At 46.4% G+C, this 16,126-nt stretch overlaps 2 protein-coding genes across 3 annotated transcripts; one reads left to right on the forward strand and one right to left on the reverse strand.

The window, feature by feature from the left end:
* Positions 1 to 332: 332 nt before the first annotated feature.
* LOC143002310 (uncharacterized) lies at positions 333 to 2,999 on the forward strand. Of its 2 annotated transcripts, XM_076152353.1 has the most exons (3): positions 333 to 719; positions 814 to 2,120; positions 2,912 to 2,999. In XM_076152353.1, exons 1-3 carry the CDS (start codon positions 590 to 592, stop codon positions 2,924 to 2,926), a joined length of 1,452 nt encoding a protein of 483 aa, XP_076008468.1. In that variant the 5' UTR covers positions 333 to 589; the 3' UTR covers positions 2,927 to 2,999. The 2 variants fall into 2 exon arrangements, with proteins under 2 accessions (XP_076008468.1, XP_076008467.1); XM_076152352.1 differs by lacking the exon at positions 2,912 to 2,999 and having other exon boundaries at positions 814 to 2,190.
* On the reverse strand, positions 2,285 to 15,368 carry LOC143002311 (ADP-ribosylhydrolase ARH1-like). Its single transcript, XM_076152354.1, has 11 exons — positions 15,230 to 15,368; positions 13,465 to 13,555; positions 10,733 to 10,877; positions 9,864 to 9,915; positions 6,231 to 6,348; positions 5,990 to 6,098; positions 5,584 to 5,682; positions 5,391 to 5,496; positions 4,586 to 4,852; positions 3,595 to 3,809; positions 2,285 to 3,056 (listed from the first exon to the last, which is right to left on the reverse strand). Exons 5-11 carry the CDS (start codon positions 6,312 to 6,314, stop codon positions 2,908 to 2,910), a joined length of 1,029 nt encoding a protein of 342 aa, XP_076008469.1. The 5' UTR covers positions 6,315 to 6,348; positions 9,864 to 9,915; positions 10,733 to 10,877; positions 13,465 to 13,555; positions 15,230 to 15,368; the 3' UTR covers positions 2,285 to 2,907.
* Positions 15,369 to 16,126: the final 758 nt, after the last annotated feature.

The following is a 16,126-nucleotide window of genomic DNA, read 5'->3' on the forward strand; positions in this document are numbered from 1 at the left end:
AATCTTAAGAGTCTCAGAATAGTCTACTGCCTACAAGGACCTGCAGCAGCAGTTGTGCCAGACTTTCACAAAGTCATGAATCAGAAGCATGAGTGTCTGGTACAACTGGACAGACTCTGTGGAGTCTACTGGCTACAAGGGCCTGCTGTGCACTACTACAGTCCAGCTGCTCAACTTAGAATCCCCATTAAATACACATTATTTACATTTAAGTTTCCGAATAAACACATCCTCCACTTTATTTTGAATTGTTCAATGAATTTAAGCAAGGGGAAAGGTCTCCTATTTTTACACACGCATTTTCATGATGACACAGGAGAGACACTACAGTTTTGTTTATGTAATAGTTTTTGCTTAAGGAATATGTGGGCATCATCAGGGCGTTTAGCGGACATATTGTACCTTAAAAAAAGACACCAGATGAGGGCAGTCATGTGTCAGATGCTGCAATGGCGAGCAGTTTGTAGAAGAAGAAGACGGCGTTTCCTTGAAGTAATGAAATTTCAATGTTGTCGATGTCCGACTGGAAATCTGCAGTTGGCGCCGTCGTCGTGCAAAAACTCACCGGGAATAAATCTACACACTTGGCATGTCTCACATGCAGCTGCTGCGGGCGCTGGTCGCAGACAGGCTGGCGGCCGCGGCGGAGGAGATCGTGTGCGCCGCGGAGAGAAGCTGCACGGCAGCGGAGAAGAAGAAGAAGAGGCTGTACCCAACAGGTGAGGAAGACCTCAAACTGCTTTCTTAACCTGGTTGTTTTCTATGTCGTGGTTATTTCTTTGACTGAGCTCATATTGATTTATATCCCCACAGAAATGTCATCAGAACAGCAGAGGGCAGTTATCCATAAGCGGCTGATGGTGGTTGCTGAGGAGATATGTAGACTCCTGGAGATGATGATGATGGGTGAAGATGATGTATCCAGTCCCCGTCAAGACATCGACTGTCAGCTGGATGTCACAATAAAGTCGGAGTCTCGCACCTCGACCGATAAGATGGACAGTGCGCCATCAAAACATTCAGCGGGTTGTGGCGATGATGAAGATGAAGATGAAGACAGCGACACTGAGCTGGATGAAGATCTTCACTCGGATACGTCTCGGAAAAGAAAGACATTTCAGAGACCGGGACAGAGTTGTTGCAGAGTTTGTGGAAAGTCCTTCCGGTATAAGCGCTCATTCCTCAAACACGTTCTCAAGCATGAGCAGAGCACGAAACTCTGCGGTGTGTGTGGGAAACATCTGGACACCGACGAGGGTTTGAAGGCGCATTTACAAAGCCACAACGAGGAAAACAGCTGCAGGGATCAAAGAGTATATGCGGATGAGAAGCAGCCCAGCTGCACTGAAGCGGAGAGCGATGAGGACTGGAAGGAGACGGAGGGAGAAGAGTCCAAAACAAGACTCCAGGAACCAACAAGGAGCCTAAAGAACAAGAACTGCAGGGATCTATTCTGCTGCAAAGTGTGCGGCAAGTCTTTCTGCTACAGAGCCTCCTTTCTGAAGCATGTTCAAGAAGAGGAGAGGGAGGCGAGTGTGTGTGGTGTCTGCGGGAAACCTTTCGAGTCTGCAGAGAGCTTGATGCTTCACCTGCAGACGTACATCAGAACAAACGAGTGTGAGGTTTGCGGGAAACACTTTGACGGACACAAGCAGCTGGAGATGCACATGAGGACGCACACGGGGGAGAAACCGTACATATGCACCGTCTGCGGCAAGGCCTTCGCCCAGAACGGGAACCTGATGGGACACATGCGGGTTCATACGGGGGAGAAGCCGTATGTGTGCAGCATCTGCGGCCAGAACTTCAGCTTTAAGGAGTACATGATGGCGCACATGAGGATCCACAGCGGGGAGAAGCCGTTCCTGTGCAGCGTGTGCGGGAAAGGCTTCAGGCAGAGGGGGACTCTGAAGACCCACACGATGATCCACACCGGGGAGTCCACGCACCGCTGCGGCGTCTGCGACAAGAGGTTCTACAAGAGCGGCGCTTTGAAGATCCACATGAGATCCCACACGGGAGAGAGGCCGTACCTGTGCAACGTCTGCGGCAAGTGCTTCACTGCAAGCGGCTCCCTGAGCAAACACATGGGCGCCCGCCACGGCGGGCGGAGGAAAGAGGTGAAGAAACACACTCACACTCACCGGGATGAATCCACACAGCTGGAAACGCTTTAATGGCCGCCAAAAGCTACAGGAAAGACAAAGCTAGTGTGTCAATACGCAGTTGAAAATCCTTGAAAAAGCTGTAATTTTAATGCGATGATGAATAAAGTGCTTGAAATGAAATTGTCAAATCGCAATCTCTTTGAAAATGAAACAAAACACCACAAAATGAAATGTTACTGAAGGTTAAAATGTACTTTTTATTAAAAAGTCAGAGGCTCAAAATGCTCAAATACACTTGCTGTACTGTAGCTTCGCCACTAGGGGTCAGTACTGCGCTGCTACTGTCAGCATGACGTTATTCCCTCTGTTTAAGTTCAGTGATCGCTTCATTTAGACGTTATATTGTTCCTCAAAATGATTATGTGATGAATATATGATTTAATGGTAATCTCATTCGATCAACATGTGTTTTTAGTTTCTTATCGGGCCATGAACTCACCAATCAACCATCAGCTTTACTCTGCAGATTTCAGATCGCTGTGATTCGTTTTGGAGTTTGTTCTGATGTTCAGCAACAGGTTTGCCTTTATCCGTTTTCTGAAGAGCTGCAGAGAATGCAGTATTCTATCTTAACCACAAGAGGGCGCCGTGTTACTACATATCCAACTTCGAACATCGCATCCAGCTGATTGTATTTTCTTTATTGGCTAAGCCAAATCTACACACAGGCGGGGGACACATTCTTAATTATGAAGCCTTGTTGCGTTTCTTTTAATTTGTCACCTGTCTGCTCTCTTTTTCAGTGTGACAGGGTGTAGAGTTTCTCAGCACTGCTCTCCAGTCGCTCCCTGTACTCCAGGTTCGCATAGTTGCCCTCTGGGACCCCCTGGGTGCCGTAGAGGAGACCCCAGAAACAGCAGGCAATAACAGCTGTGCTGTCACTGTCGCCTGGGAGGGGGGAAAGGAAGACAGCCAGGGTGAGAAGAGCCAGAGCCAGAGACTCCTGCAGTGAAGACACACTGCACCAATACACTTCTCCTATCATTAATGAAGTTAGCTCCAAACATTCAAATTGTTCAGGCGGTGTTAACTCGCCATAACGTTCATCTATCATGTAGATGTGTTCTTATTCAGGCTGGGAGAATAAATAAATATAACCAGATATCCAATAGCATTGCAGTAACTCTTGGTCAAAATGTAATTTATATTTGACTACATGAATCTAATATCTAATTGCCTTACATGATTTAGACACATCAATCATGACATTGATTCTGCTATTAGATTCAATCAAGATAATTATTAAATATATATTGCCTTTGTTTGGCGTCTCCATCAAAGATCAGTAATAATCCATCCTGCTCTGACTGGAGGACAATACTCCATCCTGCTCTGACTCCTAATCTATCTATTATCTCTGACACCTCTGATTAAAACATGGAAGAGAGGAACCTTCTGATGTCATTTTGCTATTTTGACCTCTGACCTCCATGGAAGCCCGCCCTGCTCATAAGCTCCTCCCAGTCCTTGCCGGCCCCCAGCAAAGCATCGAGCGCGATCATGGGAGCGTCGTGGCCGCTGCGTCCTGCCCAGCCCTTCAGACTAAAGCTCTTGTAGGCCTCGTCTCGCTCCGCTGGACCGTAGGAGGCGGGCCAACTGACAGGCCCCGCCCCATTAGATAGGCCCCTTAAATCCAGGTACCTGGGGGAGGGGGGCAGAGGAGGACAGAATGATTTTTCCCAGACATTTAAACTATCCTCTGGTGTGATATGAAAGTGATGTGATATTTCGGGGTGTATAGACTTTCTGTCATCATACCAGCATGGTCAGGAATACAGTTAGCGAGGACGGATGCCATGAGGCGGTTTATAAGATAATAAAATAGACAAGACACCGTCGTATCAGATTAGCCTTGACTGTATAAATCAGTTACCAACAGCCAGCATAAATCAGCCTCCTCGTGGGACTTAGTGGTCGTGCTTTGGACATTCTAGCCTCTAATATTTCATCATAGCGCCCACAAATACTGCTGTTGTTCTCAATTTAACATTTGGCTGTAGTGACAAGCGTTCCACTTCAGAATAACACACATCCTGTGTTTCAAACAGATAGGAAAAGGCAGGAATTATATTCTAGAGGATATGTTTTGCTTATATTGCGGCTTGTTTAACTTCTACCTGATGTTGAAGAAACAGCAGCATGGCTCCATATTGATCCATTCAAAGACCTGGCAAGTAAATATCCATTATGCTACAATTTACAGAAAACTAATGTCAGTGACCTCGTTCAGATGTACAGTTTCCGCAAGTCATGTCATTTTCTTAAATTGCCTGTGTATCACTTTAAGTATAGAATGTATTCATCATGTTTGTTTTGTCTTGAGGAGCAAAGGTTTAGATCCAAAATGAGGTTTGCTGTCTGTCTTAAATCCTAGATTGTTTAACGGCTCATTGCTGCTGCAGCCTTACCACTCTTACCACTGCCACTTGTCAGAGAAATAGCTCCAGTCTCTCTCCGTCTCCTCCACGGCGTAGCCTTGATCCTGAATAAAGCTCCTGGCTATTGGACAGGCCTCATTCAATAGGCCTAGACCCCAAGTGGTGATTGGCCTGCGCTGAACTGCATATGCGGTGAAAAGGGCCGACGCCACGGCTCCCAGGAAACCGGTGGGGTGAGGGTGGGTCATCCTCCCGGTCTCCACAGCAACCGCCACCAGCGACAACAGCTGCGAAGGCTTTGGGTACCTAGAGGGGACAAGGACAACCGGTATTATGGATGATATTTTGCTGAAGAGCTCTTCAGTGTATACTTAATGAAGTCTTTCACAGAGGAATGTGTTTGAACACTTCTGTGTTAGCACTCTGGAACTGGTGAAATGATGTGCACTGCAGTAATTACTTATTTTCATGCCTTAATTGACTCCACATTAATGTTCAGGCTGGTGTTTAATGGTGGAACTCTTAGTTTCTGCTCTGTGATCAGGGAATGTATACTTATTCCACAGCAGCAATCATTATAAATCACTCTGGGTAAGAGCAGCGGCTACGTGCCTCCAATGCAAACCTTAAAGTTTCTTTGTTAAAGTAAAATTACAAGTTAGTGACCCTGAAACAACAGGCACTGTGGATGCTGGCCTACTGAGTCACATCAGCATTCATCTCAATATCTCTCTTAACTAAGTCATCTAAGGAATAACATCATAGCCCCCATCCCCACCTCCCTGGTTGTGAAGCTCAGAACTTATCAATCAGGCCCAGTTCTTCCCCCAGGAGAGTGTCTTACCTCAGGCCGATGCACATGGACCTCATGGCGGCTCCACAGCCTGTACCCTCTGGGTTGTAGGGCACCCTGTAGCCCCCTTCCTCCCCGGGCCTCAGCTGGGAGACGCCTGAAGCCGGGACGGAAAAATGTTGCAACTTGTTTTGAGAATCGGACCAAAATGTGGAGGCTGTGTCTGAAATTTGGATTTAATTACCCAGCATGCTCGAGGGCCCAGGTGCTCTCCCCTCCATGTCTTTCATCCCCTCCACATAGTGTGCAGCCACATCGTGCAGGAGCTCCCTGCCCGTCTTCCCTGCGAGAGAGACAATGGTTCATTTTTGTCGTTCCATGTTAACACTTTCAGGAATGTAACAGATCTGTTAACAAGGGTTTGCTGTTTTGTCATTTTGCAGTAAAGGTCAAGGTGATTTCTGCAATCCGCCTTCCATTTGTGTAACGCTTTAAACCAATCACAAGGCCGGTAATGGTTGTTAACCTTTACGTTGTGCGACGGCTTCATCACACCGACAAAACTATCGGATCAATTCAATCACCCAGAGATTTCTACTCAGAAATCAGGACAGAAGGAGTAAATTGGCGTAATGCTGGTTTGACCTTACCGGTTGCCAGTGCCTCAGCCGTTGCCAGATGCAAGACTGTGTCATCGCTCACCGGCCAATCAGGAAGCTCGGCCTTGATGCTGCTCAACCCTCCGAGCTCCTTCAGCTCCTAAGATAACAGAAAGAGTGAAGCCTTCAACAAGTCCTTGACCGATTCATACATTTCCTCCACTTCATTAATAAGAGAAACTGCATTTTTGGATCCTTTGAAACTCCTTGCAGGTCTTTCTCGCCCTCTGACCTGATGAATAGCTGGTCCTGACTCGTTGTACTCCCACAGCTTGTTCCTGTAGCCCAGAGCGTCACCCACGCCGCTCAGCAACATGGCTGCCTTATAGTGCTCCAGTGTAGCAGGGCCGCTGGGGGAAAACAGGCGACATCACTCAGTTAACACACAGCAGAACCCAGCAAAGGCATAAAGAAGGCTCCGCAACTTATTTCATGTTTTTTGTCAGTTTTCACATTTGCATACTCCTCAAAAAGGTAAATCTAATGAGCAGCTGCTGTTTGGTTCATTTAACCCAGGTACATTTTCATTATTTTTAATGGTTTTAATTATGGCCACTTGTTCTGCACACTGCAATTTCAAATTATTAATGAATTAATTTGAAGGGAAAACACCTTACTGTTAGTGTAAGAGCATTATAGTCTAAAGCGACCTAAACAATAGTGATGTCATCAAATTAGTAAGTAACAACCCTGATGTCATCCAGACCAGTAAAGTTACAGCAGTGATGTCATACTAATAAATCCAGTTCATCTTTAGGCTCTTAGGTTCAGTTTCACTCATAACATCAAATACTGTGCGTGACAAGCATGATTATTGTAAACATGTATGACAGAAATATATAAAATAATGATATAATAGTGAAATGAGAGTTGGGTTCTTTGTTTCATACATGGGTTTGGGGACACCAGACCCTTTTAAAACTCTTTAATAAAGCAATTCTGAAAGTTTTGACAGAATCCAGGGTAAAAAAGTGTTCAGTCACAAAGTTATTGATAATAATGCATTTGAGCCTTAATGAATGAATTTCCATATTTGGCAGGTTTAAATGTTCCTGTTCTGAACTCCAGTCCTTCCTAAAATATCTGCGTGTTGAATTAATCATCAACCAAACGGAACAATAACTCATATCCAGCATACATTTACAATTTAGGATCGATATTGCTGAAGTTTAAAGGTGAAAACTAATCCTCCGTGCACGCGCTGCCTCACCGAGCCATGGCAGCGAGTCTCGGCCGAAACCACGCGTCACCCGGAACAAGCAGACACTGGGGGGCTGCGGGGATCACCGGGCTGTTTGTCTCTCTCTCTCTCTCTCTGCGTTGTTTCTCAGCTCAGATCCACAATGTTCGCGTCCAGGAATGGATCGAATCCGCTTGCGTTCACTCACGAAAAGTCACCGCAGAAAGTTCCGCACCCAGGCCGGAGCAGCTGGACTCAGCGTGCGGGCTAAAAAAAGGAGCAAACCCGCTGCAATGTAATGTAACGGAGCTCAGGCACACCAGAGCCGGATCCGAGAACACACACACGCGCACCACACACTCTTTACCCGCTGGGATCAGTGTACACTTAACGTATTAGATGTAATACTTTGTTTTTAACCTGCTATCTTATAATAATTCATTGAAAAATTGCATAATATCACATTTCTATATTGTTGCCTGGTTAAGTTACTACATCAAATAGAAATGAATGAGTGCTATGATCGATTTCACACTGCCAGGCCCCTCTTGGGGTGCTGGGTGTGTGCACTCACACACATTCCAGCGTCCTGGTGAAGTCCCATAAAGAGCCAGCTGTCACATGAAGATGTCTAATCGAATGCAGAGGAATGAAAGCAGGTGTGTTCAAGGTGACATGGTGGGATGATCACAGCCCAGCACCACACTGGGGATCTGACCATTGATCTCTCTGACCTTCAGAAGCTCCCGGTGAGTCGACATTGGCCCAGTATCCAACCATAATTCTCTTCTGTTCCTCCTCCGCACCTGTATTCTCTCAGGATTCATATTTTACATCTCTGGATTACAGAGTCTGAGCTGCAGGTTGATGAAGTGAGTAAGCAGCCCAGGTCACCAAGCAGACTTCCTGCATAACCTACAGCTCTCTCTGCCATTTCATATCAAACAGTGTCTCATCAAATCCAGCTTTAAACATAATCCAGGCTTGCAAACGTCACAATCTAGGGCGTGAGAGTTCTATAAGCATTTTCCCTCCACAGGGTGGCGTGGTGTTTCCACTGTGCTGCGGTGGGAACCGGCCTGATGATTGACGCGTGCAGCTGGTGGATCCTGATGCCAGACAGTGATTCTCATGATGCACATGCTCACTCTTTGCCACCAGACGATTATCAGCGAGGGGGAAGACGTGCAGATTGTGCCTAAGAAGGCGGGGAGGGGGGCGGGGGGATGCTGAGGTATCTGCAGAGGGGATGGCTTGCAGGTTATTTGTCACATGAGTTGTCAGGAGTCATAAAGGCTCGGTGGCCGGTGGAAACAGAAAGCCACAGCGGTGATATGAGAGCAAATGGTCCGTGTGCAGATAAGCCTGGCTGGTCTGTGGTCGGCGGCTACAATTTCAGGCTCCTGTCAATAGGGTCACCGTTATTGTAGCCGAGGGACTCATCAGTGTGTGTGGCGAGATGTGAGCGAGACGAAGGAGGGCAGGGGGGGGGACATGATAGGAATGTGTCATAATGTTGAATGTCTTGATTTGTAAACAAAGGCAGCTGGCATTGATGTATTGCCGTGCCGCATGAGTCATCTTATGTAACCTCGGCGACAAGAAACCGCGGCACCTGCGTGCATTATGAATATGGGTCCTTCCTCTTAAAAGTGCTTTTGAAGACAGCTGGAAACTGGCTAATGATGAAGGCTATTACGCTGTTGCACTTGCACAATGCAAACAGCAGCGGGTCCCAACTCGCCAGCGCTAATTACCAAGCCAGAGACATTTCTCCTCATGTGATTATAATGTTTTTTAAATTGCCGCCCTCGGCACGCCTGAGCTCCAGCCAGGCGGCTTCTCCTCCAGGACCACGGGGTTTGTGTTTGGTAAACTCGACTAAGCCTGACACAACAGGCTCCCGGGCGGCCTCCGAGGGGCCGAGGGGTCGAGGGTGGAGAGGAAGACGTGGGCTGAAGCTCTGCCACGACTCTTCCCTTCCCTATTTCTAAGGCTTCCTCCTTCCTTGAGCGTGTCTGATTCTCTTCCTACACGTTTTCATTTCTGACTCTCCCCGTCGCTCCGAAAACATAATCTAATTATCCATAGCAGAGCGATCGGTTATATCTGATCATGTCCCTGCAACTCTACCCAAGATCTCAAGTGCGGCAATTGAACATGTTGCCGACACTTTCCTATTTCACGCTGATTTGTAATAGTGCAGTAGATCTCAGAGGGAAATAAAGCTCTTTGTACTCTGCGGAGTTTATCCCACGTCTGCAGTTGTGACTTATACAGCAGATTAAAACCTCATATCTCTGCCTTGTTGTGCTCGTTGGCAGAATGCATTTTATATTCATTATCTTAGGAAGTTTACAAGAGCTGAGCTGAAAATAGGAAATTATCATCAAAGCCCAAATGAGGGGATTTGTATTGTCTCATTATAAAATCTCCAAATATAGAGATGCAATATTTATCCATAGCGCTCAGTGGAAAACAAGTCCAGTTTCTACGGTTTGGGGAATTTTCATTGTTTAATATATCGACTAGAATCTTCTTACATCACTCCTGACATCACTCACTTCTTTTTTACTGACGTCTTGTGCTTCAGCCTATAGTTTGACGTCACACTGCACACACACGCGTCAGCGTTTTTGTCACATCCTGAACATAGGTGGAAGAAATGAAAGAGAAATCTCTCACCTCTCTGCCACCACAACATAAGGGCTCTTGTCAGAAATGGCGTTAGCGATGTCTGTAGGGTCCCACGGTGGGGAGGGAGGGAGAGCGAGAGAGAGAGAGAGAGAGAGAGAGAGAGAGAGAGAGAGAGAGAGAGAGAGAGAGAGAGAGAGATATTTAATCGGAGTTAATGGATCAATTCATTTGTACCTCCTCTTCTAAACACCCCTCCACCCTCTGAACCCTGCACTCCCAGCCCCCTCTGGCACCCTCACCCCGCCCCACCCGGGTCACTGCAGTCATGCTACCCAAGTGGTATTACAAGTTCCTCTGTTGCCTAGCAACTGGCTGGCGAATTACAATCCAGGGCTGTATGTGGTGGGGATTTAACACTGTTTATGGGGCCGTCTCGCTGTGTGTAAGAGTATTTGTGTGTGTGAGAGTGTGAGAGGGTGAGTGACAGCATTCGTCTGAATGAAAACTAAGTGGGTTTTGTGTGTGTGTGTGCGTGTGTGTCAATACCTGAGTGTGTGTACCTGTGAATGTGTCAGTGTTGTCTGCTACCCAAGTAAAAGATATTCAGTATGAAACATTTCAGTAATATCTCCAACTAACTTAATCACTAAATCTCAGCCTGGACTTCCAAACATCAAACACCTTTGAGGCTCCTGGATCCCTCAACTTCTCTTTATCAGAGTTCAGTAGTTTTCTCACTAAGACGCACTGCAGTTGCAAGATTGTAATGTGTTAATCTGAAGCCTTTGTTCCATCTGAGGAGCTCTGGACCAGATAATGTCTCCCTTCATCTTCTCTCTTCTCTCATTTGTCTTCCTTCATTCATTCAGGCTCTCTTCCCCCAAGAATGAAACCCTTAATCGTCGTCTAATACTTACCAGTTGGTTAATTGTGATGATGATGGTGATGAGGAGTGCAGACAGAGGCGATTTGTAAAGTCATTCGGGGACTCGGGAGAGCTGGAGAGACGTTCGCACATCACACTGCTCACCGCTCCCATGTTTCACCTGCAGATCTTCGTCCCTGAAGTGAATGAAAACAGTTTCCGTCATATGAGGGAGAAGTGAGGGCCGAATATTTGAAATCAATAGTTCAACCGAGCTGAAACTCCCGAGAGATTTAATTCAGTGCAAAAGTTGCCGCTTTATATCCAAAAGCTTTCCTCCTCCTCCTCCTCCTCCTCCTCCTCCTCCTCTCGTCCTTCACTCCCCTTTTCCTCCTCTCCCTCCTGTTCCTCATCATTCATTAACAGCGTGGACTTGTTGATTTCTTTTGCCTCCAGCTTATACGGTTTGATAGAACAGTCAATTAGAAACAACAGCAAAGTAGGAGCGATGATGCCAGGGAGAACATTTTTGCTGATGTTTATTAATCATGCTTTACATAATTGGTGTTTCGTTTCATGCATGCTAGACCCGGCATCTCAGACGAGCAAAGCCACATCATTGAATTACCCACTTTTGATCAGATCCTCCAATATAAAAGCCATTCATCTGACTCCACTGCTGTTTTCATTAATTTTGGAGGATACCGGGAGTAAATCTGAGTAAATCGAGCTTTAGCCTCTAAAACCTGACAAACTGAAGATAAGATGCTGATTTTTACTTAAAATAACAGAAAAACTCACTTGTTTTGATGTTTCTTACTTTTCACCTTTGATTTTGATATGAAAATCCATACATTTGTGCTTAATATCCAAAGAAACAGTTGAAATCCCCCCTTATGCCTTGATAAAGCCTGCAAAGCAGAACCGCCAGAATACAAACATTGATTCTTCTGAAGCCCATTGTGCATATTGACAGAAGTCGGTAGCAACAGAAGCAAATTGATGCTTTCGCTGCCACATATCAGCTCTTTCCAACACGTCGGCACAGATTTAGCTCACAGTTGGCGTTACAAGTTGTCAGCTTTTATTTAGAAAGATGAAGACGGGGGAAAAGCAGCGTGAGCCTTTTTATATTTAATACGCTCTAAACGTGGATATCATCACACTGGAAACACTCACGCTAACCTTGCTGCTCGGGCTGTGGTGACATCATGATATTGTCGAATTGCATATTGTAGACGGGCTACAATAGAACACGGAAATTGGATTGTGTGTCTGTTGTGTTTACAGGCGCATCGGGCCTCAGGCAGGTTGACTTTGCATCGTCTCGCGCTGAGGGAAACACAAATCTTGACATTTTTGGAGCGCCGCTTTCTAAACTTGTTTGACAGCACAACACACAGATAACACTCTCAATGTGTGTGTGTGTGTGTGTGCGTGTGCGTGTGTGTGTGTGTGTGTGTGTGAGACTCAGCCACAGTTGGACCCTCAGTCACTCGGGGGCAGATGGAAAGGCATCGTTGGCCACTGAAGGTGCTTCAAATCGCCACTGCCCACATCAGAAATTAGCTCAATAAAACAATTAAAGCGTGAACACGGGGTGTGTGTGTGTGTGTGTGTGTGTGTGTGTGTGTGTGTGTGTGTGTGTGTGTGTGTGTGTGTGTGTGTGTGTGGTTCTGTCCTCTGCTCGCTCTCCTCGTTCTGCACAGGCTGTTATCTCTCCTCCAGCAGGCATGTGGATATTGCACATATACTTATTATTGATTTTCTTGTTGCAATATAGCTCTTTATCTCCTGACTTCATCAAATAATGTGGGAAACGCAATATATCACCATCGCACATTATTGTATTCCTATATTCTGTGTACATTCAGATCGATGAAGCGTCTGATAAACGCACACAAACACCCTTTTTTTATTCTCATAGTCCGTCTGCCAATGGCGCCACCAGGCGGGGGCCGAGGCGCCCTGGGTATTTGCTGCAGGTAGCAGAGGGTTACTGAGGAGGAGGAGGGGGAGGGGGAGGGGGAGGATGATGCACAAACACCGACAGCATTCAGGAGGTGTTCCACAAAATGTTTAACATGTGCAAAATTGTTCCTGCATTGCCTGGGAGCGCCGCAACTTGTGAGCACAGTTAATGCTAAAGTGTTATTGCGGAGGGAGGCAGTAGCTCAGTGGGTAGAGCTTCCGCTTGGGAACCGGAGGGTCGCCGGTTCGAGCCCCTGCGGAGGTGCCCCTGAGCAAGGCACCGAACCCTCAATTGCTCCCCCCTCTGCGAAGGGTGGTAATGTAATGTAAGTCGCTTTGGATAAAAGCGTCTGCCAAATGATCGTAATGTAATGTAATGTAATGTCTGATGAAAAGTGAGAAGTGCTATATCTGAGGGGAGATTGAGCAATTTGAGGGTGTGTTAAGCATCGAGCCAAGAAGGGATCGGGCCGTAAATATGGAGGATTTTGTGGATATGTGGATGGATGCCAAAAAGCATAGCCACAGGCAAATACAACTAAATTAAAAAGTGTTTTTGTAGTTCTTGCGTTTGTCTGCATCTGCCAGTCTGCCATTTAAATGTTGACAGCAGGAAGTGATGAACTTAGTTTTATAATTGTTATTATCGTCAAAGAAGCTCGTGAATTCATAGCAAGTAATATCTGAGGGGAGACATTGGTCAAAAGAGTTATGGCCCCCCTATGAAACATTTCTGGAGGCGCCCCTGCCGTCTGCATTCAGTGTGGATAATATGCACACACACGTACACACTTACATAAACTCGTGTTGTACCTTGTCTGCTCCCATCTCCATGTGGCAACCAAGGCCGCTGTGTGAATGGCTGCATTGTGAAGCGTCTCCTCTCTTCATCACGCCGAGGCGCCTAACAGAAACGGCAAAAAGGAAAGACATCAGAATTTATTTATTTTTTCAGCTTTCGCCATGTTTTTACGTGTCAGTCTCTTCCCGTATACGACTCGGCCGTGTTTGATGTTTAATAACGTCTCCTTCTGCGGCGTAAAGCTCCGCAGGGGGACGAGGCGGATGCACCCAGTGTGATTGGCAGTGATCCTCTACGCTGCGTTGTGATATGAGGCTCGTCAGGTTCAGAGGGATTGCGAGCTTAAGGCGAGGAATTTGCCAGTTTCGCTCTCTGATGCCTGATTTTATGAGGTGATAAAATAAAAGTGCATACATTTCAGCCTCCAGCACTCCTCTGGATATTTGTAGATACATCACATATTGCGTTATAGGGGAAAGAAACTCTCCAAGGACGGTGGAATTCATTAAGACGGTATTTGTTTTTCCCCCCCAGTGCAGTCTGAGAGCCGGAGCGGGCATTAAACTCACAATCAGGTTATTTTAATGTCGGACCCAGTTATGCGGAACACAGACACCAGAACATGGAATCAGGTTTATAACAGAAAAAAATAAACAAACACACAAACCAGGAACAAGCTGGGAACACAGAGACTGGGCGCTGCAGCTGGAGACAAGAATGGAACGCTGGGAATAACAACAACAGAATCCCGGAGTACAGGGAAAACTAAAGGTCCACTCACGTAAACATAAACAGCGCAGCGTGCAACGAAACGGAATAATGTGTAGTAGTTAGTAAGTAGTGTAAAGAGTTGATTAATGAGTTCGGAAATTGGGATCAGCTGTGTGGAATCAGATGGGAGGGACCAGGATCAGGTAGCCACGCCCACCCGGGAACAAACACACAAGCACGACAACAACAAAATACAAAAACAAGGAACGTTTTAAAGCCGATTCGTAATTCCTGAACATATGTCATCCAATTCTACAAAAATAAATATTTCTAAAATGTTTCCAGACCCCGTGTTGCCCATTTCAGCAGAATAACGGGCTTTTATTTTAAAATGTTGCTGTTTCTATTCAACTAACTTGAATATAAAACTCCATTCTGTCCCTTTTCATTCACCTTCACCTTGAATCTCCACAGCTGCATGTTTGTATCTGCTTCCTGTCCTCAGTATGTTGTTGTTTTGCTCTGATCTGTACATAATATTTCAATCCTCTGGTTCCTCTCTTCCTCTTTGACACTTTCCTCCTTCATTTTCATTTTTTTTTTCGTGCTTTCTGTCGTTGCACCCCCCGACATCACAACATCCTCAGGGGCACGCCTTTGTTGCCGTGTGGCTACCTTCCTCTCCCTCTTCCTCTTTTTGTAACATCTGAGGGGCATGTAGGGTGCAAGCATTTTCTATTTCACACATTTATGGGCCAGTGAGTCATGCGATTCGTCCGGGCGGCTCGCCTCAACAAGCCGTAACGTGGAGAAAAGCACGGCACTGTGAGGAAGAGCGCCGCAGCCTTCACTTACGCCGAGACCTCGCACGTCACAACGCTCAGACTCAATGAACTCGGAAAACCAAAGACGACCTTGATGCTGGAGCTGCTGTTTATGCTCGATGCTTCACTCCTGCTAACGTTGTAGCACATGAACACGTACGCTCAGATCTGTGGGACGTCGACCATCAACAAGTCAGACACCATGCAACTAAACTGAGCTGAGACATTGTCCAATCATTACCTGATTTGATTCTTATGTGTTTGGTTGTTGTCGAGGTTTCTTGGGGAAGATTGGTTTGCAAATGAGACTGGAGGTCGGCCTTTTCCCGCTCCATCGTCGCCGCCCTTTCGCTTAATTGGCGAGGGCGGCGTAACCGCGACGGGGTTTCACTTCCTGAAACAGAGAAGGATGTTAAGGCAGAGATCAGCAAAGAGGAGGAAGAAGAAGAAGAAGGAGAGGAGTAATAAAAGTGACCTAGTGAGGAGGGATTTATTGACACAGCTGGGAAACGTGTATCTGTGTGTGTGTGTGTGTGTGTGTGTGTGTGTGTGTGTGTGTGTGTGTGTGTGTGTGTGTGTGTCCGCGTCATGAAGATGTTCGCATGAAGGAGCAGGAGGCATCCGCATCTCTGGAGGCTTGTGTGTGTAATATTGGTGTGTGAATGCAGTCATGCATGTCTTTGGTATCAATTTAATGGACCAGCAATGTGCCTGTGTGGTGTGTGTGTGTGTGTGTGTGTGTGTGTGTGTGTGTGTGTTGCCATGGAGGAGGGGTTGCCATGAGATAAGAAAGACCCGAAGACAGACAAGAAGAGTGAACAAAAGGATAACAGAGCAGTGTGTGTGGAGTTGTGTGACAAGCTCCTCAGCTCTTCTTCTTTTACATAAATCTGAGAGTTTCTGTGCCTGTGAATGCAGCGGACAGCATCAGACATGAAGAGACCCCCCCACCCCCAACAAAGAGAGACGTGAGGAGGAAATAGCATGTTCCCCCCAGTGTCCATCACTGACTCAAGGACCATTAGCTTAATTATAGAGAGGGAGTGTGAGACTGATGCCAGTGTGTGTGTGTGTGTGTGTGTGTGTGTGTGTGTGTGTGTGTGTGTGTGTGTGTGTGTGTGTGTGTGTGTGTGTGTGT

The sequence above is a fragment of the Genypterus blacodes genome, unplaced genomic scaffold, assembly GCF_046128005.1.
Source record: "Genypterus blacodes isolate CSIRO-AG114 ecotype Tasmania unplaced genomic scaffold, CSIRO-AGI_Gbla_v1 ptg000055l_1, whole genome shotgun sequence".
Taxonomy (NCBI): Eukaryota; Metazoa; Chordata; class Actinopteri; order Ophidiiformes; family Ophidiidae; genus Genypterus; species Genypterus blacodes.

Coding starts and splice junctions, on each gene's coding strand:
- LOC143002310 (XM_076152352.1), top strand. CDS start 590: ATGTCTCACATGCAGCTGCTGCGGGCGCTGGTCGCAGACAGGCTGGCG. Junction 720..813: donor GAAGAGGCTGTACCCAACAG/GTGAGGAAGACC, acceptor ATATCCCCACAG/AAATGTCATCAGAACAGCAG.
- LOC143002311 (XM_076152354.1), bottom strand. CDS start 6,314: ATGTTGCTGAGCGGCGTGGGTGACGCTCTGGGCTACAGGAACAAGCTG. Junction 5,497..5,583: donor TGGGCCCTCGAGCATGCTGG/GTAATTAAATCC, acceptor TCCCGGCTTCAG/GCGTCTCCCAGCTGAGGCCC. Junction 4,853..5,390: donor TCCATGTGCATCGGCCTGAG/GTAAGACACTCT, acceptor TGTCCCCTCTAG/GTACCCAAAGCCTTCGCAGC.